The 21982-nt window shown below is 43.5% G+C and overlaps 4 protein-coding genes across 12 annotated transcripts; 1 reads left to right on the top strand and 3 right to left on the bottom strand.

Moving 5' to 3' along the window:
* Positions 1–4168: 4168 nt before the first annotated feature.
* LOC142951762 (uncharacterized) lies at positions 4169–7752 on the bottom strand. Of its 3 annotated transcripts, none has more exons than XM_076093545.1 (6): positions 7728–7752; positions 6463–6612; positions 5751–5844; positions 5410–5569; positions 4995–5147; positions 4169–4435 (listed from the first exon to the last, which is right to left on the bottom strand). In XM_076093545.1, exons 2-6 carry the CDS (start codon positions 6585–6587, stop codon positions 4269–4271), a joined length of 699 nt encoding a protein of 232 aa, XP_075949660.1. In that variant the 5' UTR covers positions 6588–6612; positions 7728–7752; the 3' UTR covers positions 4169–4268. The 3 variants fall into 3 exon arrangements, with proteins under 3 accessions (XP_075949660.1, XP_075949661.1, XP_075949659.1); XM_076093546.1 differs by lacking the exon at positions 7728–7752 and adding an exon at positions 6716–7129 and having other exon boundaries at positions 6463–6635; XM_076093544.1 differs by lacking the exon at positions 7728–7752 and adding an exon at positions 6716–7127.
* On the top strand, positions 6873–12277 carry wdr24 (WD repeat domain 24). 5 transcript variants are annotated; one of them, XM_076093536.1, is made up of 11 exons: positions 6873–6920; positions 7634–7680; positions 7862–8419; positions 8585–8762; positions 8901–9573; positions 10014–10126; positions 10207–10322; positions 10411–10515; positions 10640–10977; positions 11357–11541; positions 11652–12277. In XM_076093536.1, the coding sequence occupies exons 3-11, from the start codon at positions 7939–7941 to the stop codon at positions 11818–11820; spliced, it is 2358 nt and encodes a 785-aa protein (XP_075949651.1). In that variant the 5' UTR covers positions 6873–6920; positions 7634–7680; positions 7862–7938; the 3' UTR covers positions 11821–12277. The 5 variants fall into 5 exon arrangements, with proteins under 5 accessions (XP_075949651.1, XP_075949653.1, XP_075949654.1 ...); XM_076093538.1 differs by having other exon boundaries at positions 6880–6920; positions 7865–8419; XM_076093539.1 differs by lacking the exon at positions 6873–6920 and having other exon boundaries at positions 6932–7680; positions 7865–8419.
* Positions 12278–13704: 1427 nt separating this feature from the next.
* Positions 13705–18648, bottom strand: anks3 (ankyrin repeat and sterile alpha motif domain containing 3). Of its 2 annotated transcripts, none has more exons than XM_076093542.1 (16): positions 18511–18648; positions 17819–18029; positions 17489–17687; positions 17066–17187; positions 16899–16980; positions 16698–16815; positions 16454–16603; positions 16199–16324; positions 15925–16040; positions 15666–15830; positions 15416–15540; positions 15187–15328; positions 14809–15082; positions 14663–14734; positions 14487–14578; positions 13705–14382 (listed from the first exon to the last, which is right to left on the bottom strand). In XM_076093542.1, exons 2-15 carry the CDS (start codon positions 17983–17985, stop codon positions 14496–14498), a joined length of 1941 nt encoding a protein of 646 aa, XP_075949657.1. In that variant the 5' UTR covers positions 17986–18029; positions 18511–18648; the 3' UTR covers positions 13705–14382; positions 14487–14495. The 2 variants fall into 2 exon arrangements, with proteins under 2 accessions (XP_075949657.1, XP_075949658.1); XM_076093543.1 differs by having other exon boundaries at positions 14827–15082.
* Positions 18649–19100: 452 nt separating this feature from the next.
* On the bottom strand, positions 19101–21039 carry cunh8orf33 (chromosome unknown C8orf33 homolog). Of its 2 annotated transcripts, none has more exons than XM_076093533.1 (6): positions 20963–21039; positions 20798–20866; positions 20055–20497; positions 19880–19970; positions 19553–19699; positions 19101–19438 (listed from the first exon to the last, which is right to left on the bottom strand). In XM_076093533.1, the coding sequence occupies exons 2-6, from the start codon at positions 20823–20825 to the stop codon at positions 19230–19232; spliced, it is 918 nt and encodes a 305-aa protein (XP_075949648.1). In that variant the 5' UTR covers positions 20826–20866; positions 20963–21039; the 3' UTR covers positions 19101–19229. The 2 variants fall into 2 exon arrangements, with proteins under 2 accessions (XP_075949648.1, XP_075949647.1); XM_076093532.1 differs by having other exon boundaries at positions 20798–20874; positions 20963–21037.
* Positions 21040–21982: the final 943 nt, after the last annotated feature.

The raw sequence follows: 21982 nt of genomic DNA, 5'->3' as shown, positions 1-21982 counted from the left end.
TGGCAGCAATCAAAAAATACAGACGCACCAATGCAGTATGATTGCTGATATGAATATTTTGAATTCACAGCCCTGCTGCAACTCACAGGGACTGTGACTTTTTGCTGAATTGCTGACGCACTGATTCAAAACAAAAAAAACAACGAACAGAACGTTTTCTTCAAATTGAGCTGCTAAGCAGGATCTCCTGCCCGATTATAAAACATCAGTCAAAATTCTTTGCAGTGCAAATGGCTTTCCCAGAGCAGTTGTAGGAAGAATGGAGTAAAACCTTTTATGTGGATTGTGTCATCTTCAAGGAGTACCTTAAGGTTAGAGGCATCACCGTCATTTTCATTTCATGGGGTCTGAAGACATCTGTTTTTTTAAATGTTATTTCCAAGACATAATACCAACACTGTGGATACGGACTCATAGTTCACACAACATAGACAAGACGTGAAGATAGGAAATGAAAGTGACCGCGTGACGGGAGAGAAAAGAAAAAAAGAATATCACGAGTAAGGGGATCGCTGAAGATCCCTGGATGGTCGACACTTCAGAGAGTGAACTCCTCTTGTTGCTGTTTCAAACTAACCACCAACTTGCTTAGGCGCACAGTGTAAAATATGCCATGTCATGCTCCGTGGCTCTCAGCGAGACGAGGACACACACACACACACACATACTCTGCCTGTTCTCGCTCTGACAGACTGAACTGGGGAGGGCAAGGATGTGTCATCACCTGACCTCTGACCTTTGTGTCCCATAGGGCATTGGGGTCTCTCTGTCAGGCCCAGTCTATACCTCAGTTTCTCATTCTTAAGGACTGTATACTTTTGTAAAGGAATGTACCTATAAAGAAGAAAAAAAAGTGTTAAGTTGTCCCCATTTTTCATTTGATAGTGGATGTGTATAATGTATGTTCATAACCAAGAGTATATTTATTTGTATTTTTTTCCTCTTTGAGAGGGAAGAGAGAAACGTTTCAAATGGTGCAAAATGAATGCTATGATTGTTGTTGTTCTTCTGATAACTCCTGTAAGGCTTTGATCCTCTGAAAAATAGTCTATGTGGCAGAATCCCCTGGTTTGTTAGATGACCACCAATGACTCGAGCTTGATTTTATAAATCTTTAGTGCTTTACAAAAATAAGCCATAGAAAGAACTAATTGGAGAGGGTAAAAGAAGAGGAAGATGTTTTGTTGGTAGCTACAGTGCAACTTTGTTCTTTAGTGTGATCAAACCTCATCTCTTCATTGTGAATATTTAACAGGTGAGGTGGAAGAAGACAAACTGTGCAAGTACGAGCCTGTGAAACTCTGGACTGTTTGAGATATATCCATGTAGCGAGACTCATTCCACAGCTTGTTCGCCTACTTGTTTGTAGTCGATGCAGCTTCATTTTGCAAGTGCCCACATCTCCGAACTCTCCCCTGCAGCGCGCAGAAGCCTCGCTGCAGCTCTTCTTTTGCAAATAGCAAATTATGGACGAAGCTTCTGTCCTACTTTGCCTCCAGAGTGATTCAAGCTTTTTGCAGAGCTGAGGCGAGGATAGCAATTACACTTACTCATGCTACGTTCCCGTTTTTCAGTCTTTCAATCAATAATTCATTTGAATGTCCACTGGCTGCCTGGGGGGAAAAAATGTTATGCATTTGCCAATTTTTGATAGTTGGTCATAAATACAGTCCTCAGCATTTGCTTCCACGTGAAACTGTCAGAAGTAACAGAAGACTCTGTGTTAAATGAGGAAATCCGTATGAAATAGACAGAAAAAGCCATTTTCAGAGGCATTAAAAACAGAAAAGATCAGCCAATACGTGGTAATAATGGATCTTTGAGAGAAACCCTTGTGCATACTTGGAAATATTATTGCTTGGTATAGCAAAGATGCATCGCTGAATAATGCATACATGCCCTGTTAGCCTATAATGAAGATGAAGAGGATGCCTGAGAGGAGGTTAATGTGCCTCTTTACTTGAAGATTCATAGTGAAAAGGGCTAGTGAATAGCTGTTTTTGTAGAACACATTAACTGTGAATATTACCTCTCCTGGAAGTACATGCAGGATGAAAAGCAAATGCTTGTGAATTCTTGTTGCCCCAAAAAAAGATACTCAACTATGTACTCCTCATACAAGGTGTTTGGTTTATTATTATTATTAAATATCTTCTGAAAAAAGCAGACAATAGCATCATAAACAGGAGAGAAAAGGAGCAGTGTGTGTATCTTAAATTACCAAGTGCATGGGGAAACTTTTCAGGAGTAGCTTGTGTGTGTCTCTGTCAGCCAAATCTCACAGTACCAACGCCTCCTAAAATATGCCACCTCCTGTCTGATAAAAGCCTTCTCCTGCTCTCAGACAGCATCTTAAAGGAAATGAGTGACTGAGGCCTGACTCGCATCATCTGGCTTGACAGTATGTGTCGGTTTATGGTTTGTGAGGGGTGGCGGGACAGCGGAAACAACAGTGTCGGCACTCGTCATAAAACCTCGGCAGCGTACGTGCCCGTGTCACGACACCCCCGGTCTCAGGATGATGATGCATGGCTGTTGCGGGGATACACCGGAGCCCAAGGCTAGGACGTAAACAGGATATCTTCCTTCAATAAGTGGATCTGACAGGCTGCATGATGTTAATTGAATTGCTGCCTTTTGAGTGACACATTTGTTTTCAACAGTATAAGAAAGGCACGGGGAGAGATTGGCATGAGCTGAATGGGTGCAGACTATCAATAACATGTGATCCATCACTTTGTGTGATCCACATGGCCCCTCTTGATTGGTTTCTATACAGCCATGACTGCGATACGAGGTGATGTTAAAAGGTCAGAGCCAACTCATTTGAGTCTCATTCATACATGAACCCTTGTTGGTGTGACTGCACACAAGCTACTGTTCATTTCTGTGCTCGTCTGAGTCAAAAAAAATTCATTTTTCTGCTGTTTCTTATTTCCTGTTCCTGTGTTTTGTCATATGTGGGCTTTTCTTTTTGCACTTCTGATGCAGTTAACTGACATGTTGCCATGTGCCATATTCTCTACTGCCATAAACATTCTTTGATGCTTTTTTACCTCCCTATGCCAATCCATTGTGCTGTTATGCCCAATGCCTTGTTATCGTATATATGCGCCCAAAACTAAGCACCGGGCAGAAAGGCTGCTTTGCCGTGTGGTGTATTATTTTACATGATCATGCACAGAATCCATAAGAGACATTGATGTTGTTAGTATATACAGTAGCTGCTCAGAACTGCTGCTCACCAACTAGCCGGCCAGGTTGCCTTTTCTTAGTGTTTATTGCTACTTAGATGTATATCTCACTGCAGGACTTTGCAGGTAAAGCAGGCTACTGTAGCTCCAGGGATGGAATTGTTCTGAAAAACAAAGACATTGAAACCTGAAATGCTGATTTAGGGTTCCAAGGCCCCCCAAATGTACAGACTTTAGTTCTCAAAATATCCTGGATATTGATGCATTAACATGTTTAATGTGGTCAGATTTAAGGGTATATGATCTGGTTTGGAACAGAGAACATTGCTAAAGTCTTTGTTTCCCAGTTTCTAGCTTTGGTACGGATTATTTTCATGTTCCCAGAAACTGCCTGAGCCACTCGGTGTAATGCAAATATCAACAGGACGTTTCTTAAAATGAGTCGTTTCCCTCTGAAGGTTTAGAATTCAAAAAAAAAGAAAGAAAAAAAAAAAGTCATATCTGTGCTGCTGTGGTAGTTTTTCATGAGCTGCTTACTTGTATTGATTAAAATGGTGCCAAGCTTACGAGGTTCAATCTCTCAGACTAGACGAGAGGTTGTACCAACACAGCGTTTACAAAAAGAAGCAGAAGCTATTTTTCTCGGTCATCAGGAAACTAAAGGAAAACTAAATTTACATATGGATAATTTATATCAAAGTCCTCATTAATTATTTCACAATCTATTGTACTTTTTAAATGTTCTGAACGGAACCATTTTATATTGTATATATATGAATATATTTTGTTTTATTTTGTACTGTTCATTGTACTTTGCTTTAATTTAGAAACTATAAATAAAGAACAATACTGTGGCAACGTCAAACTGCTGTTTTTAGTGTTTCAGCACAAAACCATTATCATTGTGCTGCAACTTACAACTGTATGACTGGACTACATGATACCAAACAAAAAAAATGCAAATACTCTATATACTCCATTTGATATAAAGGCTTTATTATTTTGGAAAAACACAAAAAAAAAAATCTGACAAACAATAAAGCAAGTGTAAAAGATACTGTGCACTATTTGTTTTTATCTTGTTTTGAGTTTCTTTGTTGGTCTCTGGTCAGTGTCGGCATCAGAGCTCTTCTCCTTCACATCGACCTCCTTTAGAAGTGGGAGCTGGTGCTGTTTGGCTGTGGTCAACGCCCACAAACACAACTCCAGCCTGTGGGGCGTCCAGTCCTGCTGGGGATCCACTGAGAGGGGAGGCCAGAAACCACAATCAAAGTAGAGTTCATGTGGCTTTTATTTTCTTTTTACACTGATATTAAAAAGGTATTTTTATGTTCACCAGAGTGTCCTAAAAATAATTATAAATATAAAATACATTTTAATGTTTTTTTTCCTTTTGAAAAGGGTAAAAAAGCAATTCCTTTTGATGAAATGTTGAACAGCAATAAAAGATTAAATCTTCCACTTTTTATAGGCACTGTGAAAGTTTGAATAAAACTGTATAAAAGGGAGAATAAAAGTTACAGTGCAAACTACAAATGAATAGTCCCAAATTGAATTCAAATAAAAGGCAGTGGCAAATGGAAAGGTCGTATGCCTCAATTTAAAAATAACAATTGTTTTCTTGAAGTTCAGATATGTGGTGCATAAAAACTGAGCACTGCCTCTCAATGTTTTGACCCTGGGGACGGTAAGCAAATACTGCATAAACTAATGTTTTATTTATTAGTAGCTTCATATTCCGTGTGCTGTATTGACAATATGGATGCACCCACATCTCTTGTGTGCCCGTCATTAGCTCACCTTTGTTTAGTTTTTCAGTGCACTCGACCATTTTGCCCAAGTAGAGAGTGTAGTGCTTGGCTGTGTATTGGATGGGCTTTAGTCCTGGTACACTCTCCATGGCTTCATCGGACATGAAGGCAGCCTGTTCTGGAGCTCCTGCTGCCAACATAGCTGGATCAAAATGGACAGTCAGCCCCCAAGCCATGCTGAGTGCATCCATGAGGTGAATACAAACTATTTATACATAGCAGGGAGTCCCGGCCACTCAATCCACCAGTGTAAGGACGACTCTGTGCACTAACTGAGAAGGCTTTCACTTTGTGCTTTAAAAAGTATCACACAGATGTTTTATCAATAGGAATACTTTTATCAATTTGCCGAAAGCAGAATCGATACAGTGTCTTCAGAAACAGAAGGGAGACGCTGTGCTAACCTGAAGCGGTGGCCGGGCCTACGCCTTTCAGGGAGCTGAGCTCTGCGATCGCTGCCTGCACATCAGGCAGGAGGCTGAAGGCCTTTCTGGAACACGTCTCCACGGTGTCCTCACTGTTGGAAGCCACCAGCTGCTGCAGCCTCGGCCTGAACTTCCCCCTCTGCAGGAAAGCATACGGGGCCACTCAAGGACACAGCTGATGCACCGTAAGCGCTAGTGCCTCTTCATAGGTAGCCATCAAAGCTATATGTTTGAGGGAATATTTACTGACAAAAGCTTTTGTTGTGGGTGGGTTAAAGCTCCTTGGTGTTATGATGATTTAATGTCTAGACAACACTTACAGTGAGCTTCCACTCCATCAGTTTCACCAGCTCTGGTTGAGTGACATGAATGTCAGGTCGACTTGAAATGAGTGTAGGCAGCTCCTCCTGGTACCTGACCACAGATGAACGCAGGTTAGGCTCAGTTACGTCACTTATTCTCAAAGCGAAGGTTGAGTCAACTTAATTAATTAAACACATTTCATATACAGTGATAACCATATATTACTTTATGTCTACATTCATAAAAAAAGACACTAAACCTTTTGTGCCAAATACAATCCTAACTCAAGGTCCACTTACTAGCTTTTTTCCAGATCTTTATCATGTGGCCTTCATCAACAAATGGGAGTTTTCTCAGTTATCATGGAAATAACTTACATGAAGGAGAAGTACCGTCATGAAATCATAAAGCTAAAATGTCAACAAATCCATTTCCACTACAGCTGAGCAAACCCTCTCTGATGATGAAGTCCCTGTGATACAGTTGAAAGCCCCAGAAAAGGCTTTTGAGTGGACCATGAGTTGGGATTGTTTTGTCAAACTTCTATTTCCTGGTCAAGAATGAACTTTGACGCTTAAATCAAGACATGTATCGTGAAAGACTCAGAGATAAATCAATTGCATAAAATACCGGAAGCAAGATTTACTACAGTGTGAAATGTTACATCCTCAATTCAGTGAACTTGAATGTGGTTTTTGTAACTGTTGCTGTTAGGAAAAAATGATTTACCACTTGTCGAGGTTCAGCAGCTTTCCAGGTTTCTTGCTTTTGGACTTTGCCTCCACTACATCCCAATATTTCCCATACACACTCCTCCATGTGGCTGGGTCCTCACAGGCAAACAGAGCACTCATGTCAACAGAGAGCTCTCACCATCACCTGCAAACACAGACGACCGTAATCTGAATGTCAGTTTGTAAAACCTCTGTTCTACAAGAATGGACTTAAGCATTACACCATTCAACATGCGATAGTATTTCACCTTCCTGCTGAAACAAAACAAAAACAGGGCCCGATGTTCTCTATAAACTACTGAATGAATTGTAGTCGCGTAAACGTGGCGATGCCTCTGTTATGAGGTACGGAATTCCCGCGAGAAGATACCCGCGCAAAATACTACTTCCATTAGAGAAGAAGAAGAAAATACTACTTCCGGTGCCGCAAGCATTGAGCAACAATCTCAGAAGGTTTGTCCCCTGAAATACTTTGTATCGACTTTGCGTAGACACTGTCACCCACCAGGATATATATATATTTATGTGTTTTACATTTCTCTAACCGCCCGACGTACTTGTACAACTTATGTCGCGCGCGTTTCGTCTTTGCAAAAGTACTAGGTAGCTAGGTTAGCCAGCTAGCATTAGCATCACATTCCAGTCGTGTTTGTGGTGCAAGTACACTGTAGAGCGAGTATAGCTGTTTGAAGCCTTAACGTGAAGGAGCTAACGGATATACGTCACATTATCTCAAATTTAACCCTATTTTTGAGGAAAGTGAACGACCACCTACGCACGAAATCAAGGGTGTAACATTAGGTTACAGGTCGAGCTGAACATTTTTAATTTTTAATGCACATGTCACTGGAGTGAAAAGGCTTTCCCACTTTTGGGATCGCTCGTTTTGTTCCCCACTGCATCGTGAGCTTAAGCAGCTATTAATCAATCATTAGCACGAGGTAGAAGGTGATTGACACAAACCAAACTTCAGCGAAGGCGAATTCCAACACGATAGGATAGACAGGCCACACAGAGGTAAACAAACACTGATAATTTGACATTATTTAAATCTTGAAATCATAACATGGATGGAAATATAACTCTAAAGCAGGAAGGTGACAGACAGCCATTATATATAATTTCGGTAACCCCATGATAACCAGATAATATATTCTCACTACTAGTAACTTGGCTCTCATGGGAGCACATGAAGAGGACAGTTCTTCCACAAGTAAGTACTGAAGCCGTTTCTTTGTCTAAAATGTTAAACATACATACATGTTGTACATACTGCCACCTCTCCTGCCCCCTGTATCAAGTACTGTATAGATCTAACGTCGTGTAGTGCCACCTGCTGGTGGATTTTTGAACTGCCTTAAACATTTTACATTCTGCTCCGATTTCTTTTAAAGTAGTGCTGGAAAAGCAGCAGAATCCAGTGCTGTTCACCTGATGCATCAGTGAAATCACTGCTGTCTGCTCCAGGAACATGGAGAAGATGTCGCGTGTTACCACAGCCCACAGCAGCAGTGCCATCAGTGGCCGAACGATGTTCTGCCACTTGGACGCACCGGCCAACGCCATCAGCGTGTGCCGGGATGCCACGCAGGTGGTGGTAGCCGGCCGCAACATCTTCAAGATCTACGCGCTGGAGGAGGATCAGTTTGTGGAGAAGCTGAATCTACGCGTCGGCCGCAAACCCTCGCTCAACTTCAGCTGTGCGGACGTCATGTGGCACCAGATGGAAGAGAACCTGCTGGCCACGGCTGCCACCAATGGGGCGGTGGTCACCTGGAACCTGGGGAAACCCTCTCGTAACAAGCAGGACCAGCTGTTCACAGAGCACAAACGCACCGTCAACAAGGTGTGCTTCCACCCCACAGAGGTTTACATGCTGCTAAGCGGCTCGCAGGATGGCTTCATGAAGTGCTTCGACCTGCGCAAGAAGGAGTCGGTCAGCACTTTCTCAGGTAGAATATTGTGTGATAAGCAAGCATCAGATTATTACCATTAACTGAAATACAGCTGCTGAGTGTTTTGCATGGGAGGAACTTCCTCTTAACAAGTCTTTACAGTGTTGTTTACTGGAAATTATTTGCACACTTAAAATTTTCCCGCTCTCCCTTTGCCTCCAGGTCAGTCAGAGAGTGTACGGGACGTCCAGTTCAGCATTAAGGATTATTTCACGTTTGCTGCAACCTTTGAGAATGGCAACGTCCAGGTGTGGGACATCAGGCGGCCAGACCGCTATGAGCGAATGTTCACCGCCCATACCGGCCCTGTGTTCTGCTGCGACTGGCACCCTGATGACAGGTAAATTAAAATGACTTTGTGACACAAACCAACTGAGAAATCAGAGGTTTTCCTTTCTAAAGGTATCTTGGGTCAGGAGGGTGTTTTTTTTTTTTTCTATTATTGTTAATAGCGTTCTCCCTTTTGTTTCTGTTGTAGGGGATGGCTGGCGACAGGGGGCAGGGACAAGATGGTGAAAGTGTGGGACATGACCACAAACCGGGCCAAGGAGATCTATTGTGTCCAGACGATCGCCTCAGTGGCGCGGGTTAAGTGGCGGCCTGAGAAGAAGTTTCATTTAGCCACCTGTTCCATGATGGTGGATCACAACATCTACGTGTGGGACGTCCGCAGACCTTTCATTCCCTTCGCCACATTCGAGGAGCACAAGGATGTGACCACTGGTATTGTGTGGCGCCACCAGCACGACCCTCACTTCCTGCTCTCTGGCTCTAAGGACAGCACACTCTACCAGCACATGTTCAAGGACGCCACTCGTCCCGTGGACAAGGCCAACCCCGAGGGTCTGTGCTTCGGACTGTTCGGTGACTTGGCCTTTGCAGCCAAGGAGAGTCTGATCAGCAGTGACGCCAACAGAAAGCCTTACCCCGGAGGCGACCGGCGCTACCCCATCTTTTTCTTCAAGAAGCCCGACCCGACAGAACAGTTTGCCCATGTGTCCAGCGCCCTTAGTGTCTTTGAGACGGACTTGGACAGTAACCGCATGGACTGGTTTGTCAAGACGGCACAACTCTACCTCCTCTGTGGGAAGCCCTTTGCTGAGCTGTGTGATCACAATGCCAAGGTGGCCCGGGAGCTCAAGAGACCTCAGGTCAGACGGATCAATACAGGAACAAATCTATTCTTAGTGCTGTTGTTGCTGTCGTTTTTCTTTTTTCTTTTTTTTTTATAATCCTGTAGGTTTTGTTGTTTTCAATTTAAATGTGACCACGACGGATTAAGATTTATACAAATTGATAGACATATTACTGCAAAATAATGACTAATTTCAAACTTGTTAATTACAATATATATATTTTTATTTTTATTTTTTCATTCTTTTTCATTATCTATTAATCTATTGATTACTGATGATTTATTATTCGTTCTTAAAATATCAACAAATCGTAAAAAACGTCCATAAGTTCCTAGAGCCCATGCTGATGTCTTAACATGTATTTTTAACACTTTACTTTCAATAGTAATGTGTTCTACAGTAATTGTGTTCGGCATGTGTAATCAATAACTTGTCTTCTTTTCTTTAATTCAAAGGTTTCCACAACATGGACCATGTTGAGAATTATGTTCTCTGACCCAGCAAACCCCACAACGCCCGGTCTGAACCACAGCCTCAGTAAACTGGGCACCTTGCCTTTAATGAACAGGTAAATGACCGTCTCAGTGTGCCGCTACAACAACCGTAGTGTCAGTCGTCATCTAACGCTGATGCACATTGTGCTTTCAGTTTCAGCATGAAGGAAATGGGTCCAGAGAGCAGACTGGAGCGCAGTAAAGGAGAGAGCAGGCAGGACAACGCCCACCTGGAGCCGGGGATCTTGCACATCAGCAATAATAATGAAGGTGAGCGTGGCCATTAAAACTTGGAGAGGCTCATCTGTTTGTCCTTATGTTCTGTAATATTCAAGACTCGTTTTTGATTTCCCTTCAGAAAATGAGGAGACGGAGGGCAGCGAGGGCCAGGCCGAGTACATGTTCGGGGATGCTGAGCTGGATGACGATGACCTCTACTCTATGGAGCACGAAAACCAAACAGGTCAGTCCCAGTACCGTCTCTGAAACCAAAGAGCTGCCTACGCCAGTGACTGCTATTTATAACTTCCTCCATGCTCAGCACTCTTTTGTCTCATATTGTCTCTGCTCCCTTTTTGTCACGACAGAAGAGCCGGAGTGCACGCTGCCCCAGGAGGCCTTCCAACTGCGCCACGAGATCATGGACAACCCGTCCGCTCCGGAGCACCTTCAACAGGACAAGGCCGACTCCCCGCACGTCAGCGGCAACGAGGCAGAAGTCACCTGTCTGACACCCATCGAGTCCTTCTCCCTCATCTCCATTTCCCAGCCGCTCTTTAGCCCACATTTACCCGCCAGCTTCTTCTGTCCCATCGTGCGGGAGATGCTGAGCTACTACGCCGAGCAGGGCGACGTGCAGATGGCCGTGTCTGTGCTCATCGTCTTGGGGGACAGGATCCGCAAAGAGATCGATGACCTCACGCAGGTCAGATAGAGAGAGGTGTTGAAAAAACTGCATTAGAATAATTCATGGACAAGGACTCTGGAGGTTTTTTGTGTTGGCAGAAGCATTAATATAACGTTTCTGGTTCTTATGTACTCCTAAGAATGACTTCCTGACTTAAAGCTGATCTTAAATATCTGATAAATAAGTCAGAGAAGTTACCGGACTAAATATTTTAGGTTAAATGTATTTCCACTATCGTCAATGTTATATGGAAAAAAAATCCAGCAGCGTTTAGGGATTCTTTAGGCCTTATCTATGACCAAGTTGTTCAGTAATAAAACACCAAAGTCTTCAAACTAAATTACGCCATTGCAGTTCAGAAGACCTAAACCCTGATCTAGTTGTGCTTTTGTTACAGGAGCACTGGTACATGTCCTACATCGACCTGCTGCAGCGGTTTGAGCTGTGGAACGTGTCAAATGAGGTCATCAAGTTGAGTACGTGCAGCGCCATCACCTGCCTGAACCAGGCGTCCACAACACTTCACATCAACTGCAGCAACTGCAAGCGGCCAATGAGCAACAAGGGCTGGATTTGTGACAGGTATGAACCGTTTTATAGGAAGGGTTGGTTGGTTGCTGGACTGTAGACTTTGAGTTTTTGTAATTTAAAAAAAAATGTTACATGACCCGAGCCCTGCGTCTCTCCTCTAGGTGCCACCAGTGTGCCAGTGTGTGTGCAGTGTGCCACCATGTGGTTAAGGGACTGTTTGTGTGGTGTCAGGGCTGCAGCCACGGTGGACATCTGGAGCACATCATGAACTGGCTCAAGAGCAGCGCCCACTGCCCCGCTGGCTGCGGCCACCTGTGTGAGTACACCTGAGCCCATCGCGAGCACTGTTCACACAGCCGGTGCTCTGTGGGATTGGGAATCGTGTGTGTGGGGTGAGATTAGTAAAATGTCTGATATACTGCATCTAAAGGATGAAGAGGATTATACGCTCTCCTGGACAGCCATTCAAGAGCAAACACGTTCATGTTTAAATTGGTGATTATGAGCCAATGGTGGATTTGCATATAAGCGAATGTTACAACAGATATTCACAGAATATAACTATATTTTTGTTAATTCACACTTGCTGCGTTTTACATTGTTTTTAAACCCCTCAGTAAAATCCTGAAGGCTGTACAGGAGGAATTGTCTGTTCATCTTAAGTGGATTGTTAATGTTTGTACATACTGGTATATCTTATTTTGAAGGACTGTAGATAATGTTGAATTAATTTATATGAGAAATGGCTCTATTCAGACAATACATTAAAGCAATACACTTGAATTAGTCCTGGACCTGTGACGTCTGTTTTGTCAAACTACATTTAACAGAACATAACATCCCGTCAGTGTACAGTCGATAGCCTGTATATATGAAGCCTGATGCAAGTTCAAATGACCTGGATTCATTCATCCGCACAGTTTCACACCTGGCTGCGGCCCACTACAGCTAGTCTTCTACTCCTGTGTGCTGAGCAGCTCCAGTGGAGCAGTCGGGATAAAAAGTTTAGCTCGAGGGTACCTTAGTGAGAGGAAAGAACGACTACTTATTCATTTTCACCCGACCACACTTTACTCTCTTGGGCCCAGAAATCCCAACTGGCAACCCGCCAACATCTCTAGCCTCAAGCCTACACGGACTCCTGTCTGTTGTCCTCACTGGTACAGTAATCCTCATCTCTATTAGTTTCCCACTAATACATCTGCGGTTGTCCTGATGATCATGATGTCTGAGTCGGGCGGAGTCTTGAGTTCATTTAAAAGCCTGCAGGCTGGAGGCTGGTGTATCTGCATCAGCTGCTACAGCTAAACTCGGCCAACATTCGTATCGTGCCAACGATGTTAACTGAGCAGCAACTGTCAACACAACGTTTCGCCGCCAAGGCCCCGGGCACAGTGGAGGATTTTCCGATGTACTCCGTACGAGGGCATCCCAACCATCGGGAGGGAAATCCCTGTCCCAAGAGCCTCTGCACAGAACTGCTCTGCAGGTTTAGCCAATTTAAAAAGTGACCGTGTCAATAGAATCAGACAAATATTAAGCCACTTGTTTAGATTAGAGATATCAGGACATTAAGGCAATATTAAGTGTTAAATATACAGAGTCTATAATTGTTTGTAAATGTCCCAATATATAATATATTTTCTGAACTGTAATGCAAAGCTCTATAAGAACCATGAATCCAATTTAAAGGTTTAATAAGTAAAAAAAGAAACCTGCTAATGATCAATTAACTTTGGGGATTCATCTCATCACCACAAAATCATGAATAATATTGCAGTTTAACAAAAAATTTAACATAATTCCCAATTTAAGTCTAAGAGAATATATATATATATATATATGTGTTGTCCTAATGCATGTGACTACATTTCACTGTTACTTTACCTCTGAAAACTTTTTACAACTGATCATGGAATCTCTCCCAAAAAGACTCGTTTATATATGTATATATATATATATATATATATATATTTTTTTTTTTTTTTCTAAATATTGTTTGGATCATTTTGTGGTTTCGCCTAACTCTAACATGGGCCTCCAATACATTTGCAAATATTCTCTTCAAGCTGTCAGGAAATTCGTGTTTTGGTCACATAATTTGTTTGCAAATGAAGCAAAAGAATAGCAACAGTTGTCTTTCTTACCAGGATGTGCTGCTCCAACATCTGATTATGTTGAAAAATGTTAAAATTGAAAAAGTGTCCACACAACTTCCAGGCAACACGGTTTTAATACAATAAAGACTATCTGGCATTTTAAAGATATGGGAGAATTTCGGGGTAAGACGGATCACATTTAGGAAGCAACAAAGTAAATCTGAATGATATACGAACCACTTCATTGCACCACTGACACATCTGTTGTAACATAATGTATTGCTGTAAATGATTAACTGACGGGGTTCACACGGTGCATTCAGCAGGACATTATTTTCAAACGGCATACGAATAAGATTTCATTCAAATAAAGTTCATATGACTCTGCAGAAAGTCTTAATTTTGACTCTTCGGCTTGTGGCACGAACATAATTTAAACCACATTTCATGTTGGAAGAGAGTTCAGTTTTTCTCGAAACATTTCACAGCATTACAGCCTCTGATCCGGGATCAGTCCCTTCTCCTCTCAAGCCAACCACTGGAGTCCAGCATACAACCAGCACAAGCGAGTGAGTTTGTCATTTCACTGCAGCAGCTGCCGCCGCCCTCGGCCTTGTCCACATCTGGCGAGCTCTGGTGCGTCGGCCAATCCGTGAGGAGCAGCAGGTCAGCTGACTCCCTCCCTGAGTCTCGCTCTGGTCCGGCAGGGCCGGCCTCGTCTTTGGCCTTCTCTCGTGTCAGTGAGGTTGTTCAGGGTGGTTAGATCACCCTCCGTCAAATATTGGCAAGAAGCCTCCTCGGAACACAAGAAAGAAAAGTTATTTTCTCTTGATTTATCAGCGCTGGAACTCTTTCAGCGCTTGTTTTCATCCAATGAAATTCATAAAAAGTGCTCACCTGTAAACGTTAAGGCTGTTCCCAGCTATCGGACACTTTTTCGGGGGCACTCAGTCGCCTCAGACTGTGAAGCACAGTTTCTAGGATCCCCGCTGTAATGATGAAACAAGCAGTCAACAGGATTATCATTAAGCGCCACTGACGACACAAAATCACTGAGCATTACACCACCTTACCCAGTTCTTCTTCATGGGAACCCAGCTTCTTTAGTAACTCCGCAACACTGGAGCGCGTTAAGCCCTCTCCAGCTGCAAAGAAAAATAAAAATTTTTATTTATTAATCACAAAAAGGAGTTAACCAGCACAGGCCACCTCAGCTCACCTTTAACACCATTGTCACCTTTTGTTTCATCTCCCGCGGCAGTACATGAGCTGCTATTCCCATCCGTAGTGAAACAGGAGAGCAGTTCAGCGCTGCAGGCCCTGGACTTCGCCTGTGTGGCGGTCATGTCCTGAGCTAAGCGGTGGTTCTCCACCAGCTCGACGTGGACCCTCCTCCACGCCATCTTGTCCTCCATCAGACATCCCTCCATCACGGTACGCAGCTCCTTCTCCTGAGACACTTGGCTCTGAAGGCTCTCCGCCTCCTCGCAGTGCTAGACGAGGAGGAAGTTAGTTTAACGGGGGGGGTAGAAAGATTTTTCAGAAATGTGACACATTTGTACGGCAGTTACGGCGAGCGTTTTTGCATCGCTGTTACTTTGTGTAGCTGAATGGCCATCTCCTGCATCTCGGCCTCGAGCTGGTCTGCGTAAGCCTGTTCCAGGGCGTCGCTGGGTGGTCGCGCGTTGCTGTGCCATCTCGCTATAGCCGAGGTCATCTTTCGCTTGGGTCCAAACAATCTGGAGTGCGAGAACGGATGTCAGCATTTCACGAGTTCAAACAAAAGGCTCGTAATGCGCTGGGGTTAGTGTGGAAGAGTCTCTCACGTGATCCCTATTTCTTTGAGATCATTCTCAGTCAAGGTGAGAAATATCCGCAGGTCAATGTCTTGCTCTTCAAGAACGGGGAGATACTTGGAAAAGCCAAGTTGTTCCAAGAACTCTGCCAGATCCTACAGAAATAAGAAGATGTCAGACCCAAGTCAGGCCAGAATAGACTGGCCATGAACACACACACACACACACCATTAGGGGTCGAATTATGAATACATCAGAAAGTAAGCAACGGTAGACATGCCTTTGGACCAGCGTAAGAGGGTGGGAGACCACCATGTGAGAGCAACCCACAGTTCCCTGTACCGCTTGAGTGAGACGCATCGTGGCTTCCGTGGCGACTCTTGCCTTTTGAGTGGTGGCCCTTGTTTACTCTGCGAGAGCTGCTCTTTTTGCACTGGTCCGAGTCCTGGTGGAGAGAGGAACACCGTGTCACAGAGAGAGATCTAAACACAATCTGGTGTCAAGACTCCAAAGTGAAATTGGCGAGCTCTTGCGTTCACCTCGTTACTCTCCACCGAGCCTTCCCAGTTGAGGGCAGTCGCAGGAGGCACGCCTTCGCTACTGCTGCTGCTACTCCTCATGGTGGGCATGTCGTTTTCGAAGAACGGACTGTCATCTGTGGCGGCATCATAAAAATATTGGATTGCTTTGGCAGACACCCAGTGGACATTACTTACATCACATTGCGGTGTGTCTCCCGGGGGGGGGGGGCGGCCTTTCTTCCAAAGACACATTTCCGATGTCACAGAGCACTCGTGATTGTGTGCCTCTCACCTCTGCTGCTGTTGCTCTGGCCGTCCAGCTCGTTTATGGGTGAGGTCACATCGCGGTAGCGGATACCCTCACTCTGTTCTCCGATATCACTCACCGGCATTGAGCTAGGCGGCGCTGCAGGAGGCTCTGTGAGGAGAAAAGTAGTATTAACAAACGGACTATATTTATGAATTAACTGTATGTACTAGATACTCTTAACATGTGACTGGTAAGGATACAGGTTGTTGGCAGACAGGATATCTCATGTGACAGTACCACACGGCTTGCTGGTGCCTCCTACTCGGAACTTGGCAATGGCCTGGGGCCCGTCGTGGATGCTAACGCCTTTAGCTCGGTTGCGACTTGGCCTTGTCCGCGGCGGTGCGCTGTCAGAGTCCTCGGAGGAGCTCAGGTCTTCAAAATGTCCTGACGGGTTGGAACACACACAGAAAAACAATCAATAAGAATATAAAAGACATGGGATAACAACATATTTAGTAAAACAATAAGCAATGAGGACCTGGTTTGGTCCTTGGAGAATGTAAATCAATGAGGCTGATGATCTTGGTGTAGCCGTATAGCATGGCTAGGGCACGGGCAGTCTCTCCTTTGCTGTTATGGTCATCCACTTTAACTTTCTGTAAATGATCAAAACAAAGCCGGTGTCATGATGATAAGGCATTATCTGTATGTATGTATGTATCAAATGTAACCCACTCACATGATCAAGCAGGTACTGAACAATGATTTCATGTCCAGAAGCAGCCGCCTCCATCAGGGTGGTGAAACCAGACCCCGGCTCCCTGTGGATGAAAGTAAAAGAAATGACGAACTGTGGCTGAAACTCTGGAGTGCCGCAGTGCTTCTGGGATGAATGAAGACACTCACTTGACGCTGGCGTCGGCGTTGTTATCCAGCAGGAACCGGACCATCTGCTGGTGGCCTGTGCTCGTGCAGTGGAACAGAGCGGTCCAGCCTCGAGAGTCCTTCAGCTCCAGCTCTGCACCTTGCTTTTTGGGGTGAGAAAAAACAAGAAGCCTCATTGAACATTCTGGGTTTTGAGAATAAGCTGCCAAACATTTGTGTTGTTGTTGGCTTACCGTTTGCATTCTGGGTTTAATTTTGAAAAACACTTAATGAATGCAACACTTATCAGCACCAAACCCTCCAATCACTCTGCGTGGTTTCATTTTGTCCCTGACGTGTGAATATGCTGCGTGGTGATTTTTGCATTCATGAATAAAAACTTATCTCAACATGTGCTGTTTTCTGAACACGCCAACAGAGCGTGGCATGAACTGTTACTGTTACCTGCAGCAGAAAGTATGCGATGCTTTCATTCCCACAGCTTGCTGCCAGCATCAAGGGGGTTAACCCTTTGGCAGTGGTCGCATTTACATTCACACCGGCCTCCAGCAGGAGATTTGCAATGTTGTCATGGCCGATGTAAGATGCATACATCAGTGGGGTCCATCCGCCGATGTTCTTGCCATTCAGGTCCACCTCACGTCTGAAAAGGACACAAGATCTTTGTTGTGAAGAGCAGCTTGGGGAGCAGTGAATAATCGGAGCCTATATAAGGATTGAGTTCAGGTGTGAGCCCTTTGGCATTGGTGATAGTGATATTATTTAGGCACTCACCTTTTGATGCACTCTGCCACCACGTCGTACTGGCCGATGGAGCAGGCGGTGTGGAGGTCCAGGGGAACGTCCAGCTCCTCGAGTCGCACCAGGGAGTCACCGAGCCACAGGGAGAGGCTGGCACCCAGCTGCTCCGATTCACTGGCTTCGTCGCTTAGCTCAGACATTTTGTACCTCGTGTACCTCCACACACCTGAAAACAGAGGTGGCCCTGAGAATGAGCACCAAGATTGAAGACAAGAGGTTTAATTTGTGATTAATATGCAAACAACCCATATATGTTTAGATGAACATTTTTTTTCAAATCACTATTTCATGCCCCACATTTCAACTTGATTTTCACCTTTATTTTAATAAGAGCAGTAACTTATTTAGTCCCTCCATACTGAACGTTAGTTCAATGTTTCATCATGTAATGGAAACACAGTTCATCTTTCCCTTGTGTCTTACTAAGTGTCTCCTTTAGTTCTCCCTCTTTAAATGAGACATGTTCGTCCTCAGAGCTGCTCTCTACTTACAGCCTTTTACTAGCTGCAGCTTCCAGCTTTGCTCTTTAGCTAGCTCAATGTTAGCCCCCGGTGTGAACTACTACACACCTCCCTAATAAACTACAGAGGAAACCAATTCACATGACGAGACTGAACGAACCAATGTGTTACAATATGTGCGAATATCTAGAGTTAAACACTTACAGTCAACAGGTACCGTTAGTTTGTTTTCTCAGCGGCTGACACTTTTTTGTTTCGTGTGTCACGCTCAATCGTGCTCGTGTTGAATCACCCCCCACCGTTTCCTGTTTAAACGCTGATGTTTTTGCTAAACTTATTCAACAAGGCATGCACTAATATACAGTAATGACTGACTTGTTTAATATTAAACACTTTGAATTGATCTTTAGGAAACATATTCAGTTTATTCGTGCCAACGAATCTGATTGTTCCGAGTGTTCGAGTCTTGGGCACTGGCTTCCAACCGGGGGGTTTAAACCCCTCAAGGGATCCCTAAAAATATCTGATGAGTCAGCAGATCAGGGATACGAGATAAACTCACAGTCCAAACTAAAGATTGGTCACAAGTAGACAGCTTTATTTGGGTTGTCACAAGCGAACTAATGAATGGCACTGTAATGCTATGATTAAGTGACAGTTCACAAAACATTTTCTCAACTAATAAATGTATTTGGGGATGATGTTGTGAAGATAAATGTTCATATTCAGACTGCCACTTACTAACTACCCCTTCAGAGGTTTGACATGTATAAAAGCAATAATTACCAAGCAACTTTTTATAAAAACAAAATCCTTTATTTAGATATTCGGTACATGCAGTCAGCAGTTGTTTTTCTCCCATTATCTCCAATGCAGCCCACAGTCACAGTCCAACATGACGTATGGTGTCTCCTCGGTGCAAATCACAGAAAATTGAAGTGAAACTCCTCCTTTGATGAAGTAAAGACAAAAGCTGACGTCTGCTCCTGCGTCTGTGCTTTCAGGTCTGTATCCTGGGCAGCATCCAGGTTCTCCTCTGTGGCTGGTGTCTGCTTTTTGACCTCAGCTCTCCGGTGGAAAAATGACTTCTTTGGAGAATCTGAAACAACTTTGACCTGAGCTGAAGCGATTTCTGTTGGGATTAGAGAAATCTTTCATTTAACAGCATTTCAACCTAACTTAAAAAGTTACAGTTAATTAGTTATTTTTTACTGGTCAGATCACTCTACTGCTACGATCCACTCACCACTCTGAATGAGTTTGTACTGCTTGCTCTTCTCCTCGTCCATTTTTTTCCTGTAATCTCCGGTCATGGCTCTCATCACCTGCCTCTTCTTGGCCAGAGGAGCTTTCGAGCTCCGTAGAGTCTTCAGGCCACGAGAGGCTTCCTCTTCTGCACGGAAAAAATATGGTATTAACATGTGTGCTGTATGTAGATACGCTATACAAACGCATTTACCGCCCTTTGTAATACTACAAAGTGTTCACACTAGGCTTCACATGTGTACCTCAGCACATCATCGACTGAGTAATAATACTCCAAACATATTTTGTGTGAAGGTAAACGTCATACTCTGTTTTGGTGTACTCTTCTGGGACCCCATTCCCAATTCCAGCTGCTCCATGCACCAGTCCAGCTGTCTGTTCAGCTGCTCCTCTGCACTCTGAAACACACACGGTCACATTCAGACATCAAATCAACTTGAACCCGCTATGATCACTTTTAAAGAAAATTATTTCCGACTGACCGGCTCTGCGTCTTCGCCGCCTTGACTCCCCTCAGCTGGACTTGCCGTCTGCTGTGCCTCCGCGCTGTCAGAGAGGTTTTTCTTTCCAGATTTCTTCTTCTTCTTCTTCTTTGCTTTTGATTGCGCTGACGGCTCAGGTGGAGAGTTAACCTCCTGCAGTGGGGAAGGCTTTTCCTCTTGGACACCGTGTTGGCTGCTTGGAGAGGAAATGTCTGGGCTCTCTGTCGTCTCCATGTTTTCCACAGGAGGAAATTGAAAGTTGAAGGCAAAAGCAGCGCCCTGTCCTGTAGAGGATATCTGGCTCACTCCTGGTTTGACTGATGGAGATGGTTTCTCTTGAAGTGCTGGAGCGTTGTCAGGGAGGAAGTTGAATCTAAAAGTGTCGAGGGGCTTCTCAGCTCTGTCGTCGACAGGACCTGAGCTGTTTGAGTTTGGTTCAATATCTGTTGAATGAACACACACTCAAACATATGAATAACATACTTCTTAGGGCATTGACTTTAAATTACATCAAATCGTATTTTAACTTTAATTGTAACAGACGCACACAAATGTATGACATAATCCAACGTCATTGAAACATTTTAAACCCACAACTGATCGAGGTCATTTCAGTTAAATCAAATATATTTAAGACTAAAAAGGATTAAAATACACATTTTTTTCCTACAATAGACCACACGTGCATACAGCAAGGCTCGTAGGGAATGCATTTAGCTTGTGTTGAGTAATATTTGATGTACCTATAAACAGCAGCCTTTCCTCTGCCATGCTATCACGTCCAGCGTTGCAGGTTTTCCGTTGAAAGGCATCTGTTAGACTGAAATATTTAGATCGACGCTTCAGGAATACAGACTTGCTCGGCGGTGCAGGCTCACGTTTTAAGCCAATATTTGTGAAATACTTACATTTTCTGTTCAGCGTTGCGTTCAGGAAAATGTACCACCGGTGTCACATGAGAATAAGTCCGTCTGGTGAAATTTCCCCAACGATTGTCGTTCCGCTTGATGGTATTCTTGTGACCCAGTTATATGAGTGAGTGGATTGACAAAAACAATACTTTAATCACTATAAACTAACAGATACATACACAGACTCACTTGATGTGTTCGTAGATGAAAAATAAAGGCATGGATAATGAGTGAATATAGGGATAAAGGAAACAACGGATTAACTTCCAAATAAATGTGAAAATGAGGCTTAATTATTAGCTATTTAATTTGTACAGCCTGAAGAACAACAAAATAAAAAACAAAATTAAGGTACAAGAGAATATAAGAAGAAATGAAAGTATAAAACAAAAACAGGTTTAAGCAATAAAAAGAAGACAACAGTAAACTAGAGTAGTTTGCAATCATAAACAGGCTGTAACAATGTATGATGATAAAGATGACTTAGTTCATTAGTTCATGTCGCTCAGTACTAGCTCAGGTTTTGACACAATGCCAGGTGCTTTTTATTTCCTTTTCTTTCATTTCTTCTTTTTGTTATGCTCTTTGTTTTATTTTCAGATTATAGCCACATGTAGTTTTATAGACTCAAAACAGCTGGCTTGTGCTAGAAACGGAGGGTGTGCAAGTGCATCCTCAACAGATGTGTGTATTATCACCTGTCATGTCCACGCTTTTCCCAATCCACTATTGAAGCTTACTCATTTCTACACAGCATTCATATCCGTTGTTTTTCACATGGCATCATTGTTCCCTTTTAAGAAAGGAAGCTCGGTGAGCACTACACTTTTATGAAATTGATTAATCCTGAAGATGTAGAACAAAAAAACTATTTCAAATCTGTGCGGATTAAGAAGAAGCAGCTTCCGGTTGATGAATGAATGCAAAAACATGTCGATACCCCCAAAGAAGGCACTTCAGTGTGCATGCTCATTCTACTTAAAATCAGAGGCAGTGTTCGTCCTTATTCCCTCCACT

This window comes from Anarhichas minor, unplaced genomic scaffold, assembly GCF_050575085.1.
Source record: "Anarhichas minor isolate MPS153535 unplaced genomic scaffold, ASM5057508v1 ptg000017l, whole genome shotgun sequence".
NCBI classification, from domain to species: domain Eukaryota; kingdom Metazoa; phylum Chordata; class Actinopteri; order Perciformes; family Anarhichadidae; genus Anarhichas; species Anarhichas minor.
Note: the sequence above shows the minus strand (reverse complement) of the source record. Positions and strands in the feature narration are given on the sequence as shown.

What these genes read in the sequence shown, in the direction of transcription:
- wdr24 (XM_076093536.1), top strand. Translation starts at nt 7,939, where the DNA reads ATGGAGAAGATGTCGCGTGTTACCACAGCCCACAGCAGCAGTGCCATC. An exon ending in GACTGGCACCCTGATGACAG is followed by an intron (nt 8,763 to 8,900) that starts GTAAATTAAAAT and finishes TTTCTGTTGTAG; the next exon opens with GGGATGGCTGGCGACAGGGG. An exon ending in GGGAGCTCAAGAGACCTCAG is followed by an intron (nt 9,574 to 10,013) that starts GTCAGACGGATC and finishes TTTAATTCAAAG; the next exon opens with GTTTCCACAACATGGACCAT.
- LOC142951762 (XM_076093545.1), bottom strand. Translation starts at nt 6,587, where the DNA reads ATGAGTGCTCTGTTTGCCTGTGAGGACCCAGCCACATGGAGGAGTGTG. An exon ending in CTGCTGAACCTCGACAAGTG is followed by an intron (nt 5,845 to 6,462) that starts GTAAATCATTTT and finishes ATCTGTGGTCAG; the next exon opens with GTACCAGGAGGAGCTGCCTA. An exon ending in AGGCCCGGCCACCGCTTCAG is followed by an intron (nt 5,148 to 5,409) that starts GTTAGCACAGCG and finishes ATTTTGATCCAG; the next exon opens with CTATGTTGGCAGCAGGAGCT.
- anks3 (XM_076093542.1), bottom strand. Translation starts at nt 17,985, where the DNA reads ATGTCTGAGCTAAGCGACGAAGCCAGTGAATCGGAGCAGCTGGGTGCC. An exon ending in CTCAAAGAAATAGGGATCAC is followed by an intron (nt 15,329 to 15,415) that starts GTGAGAGACTCT and finishes CTCGCACTCCAG; the next exon opens with ATTGTTTGGACCCAAGCGAA. An exon ending in AGGTGACAATGGTGTTAAAG is followed by an intron (nt 14,735 to 14,808) that starts GTGAGCTGAGGT and finishes TTTTCTTTGCAG; the next exon opens with CTGGAGAGGGCTTAACGCGC.
- cunh8orf33 (XM_076093533.1), bottom strand. Translation starts at nt 20,825, where the DNA reads ATGGCAGAGGAAAGGCTGCTGTTTATAG. An exon ending in GGAAAGGCTGCTGTTTATAG is followed by an intron (nt 20,498 to 20,797) that starts GTACATCAAATA and finishes TTCATTCAACAG; the next exon opens with ATATTGAACCAAACTCAAAC. An exon ending in GCGGCGAAGACGCAGAGCCG is followed by an intron (nt 19,971 to 20,054) that starts GTCAGTCGGAAA and finishes TGTGTGTTTCAG; the next exon opens with AGTGCAGAGGAGCAGCTGAA.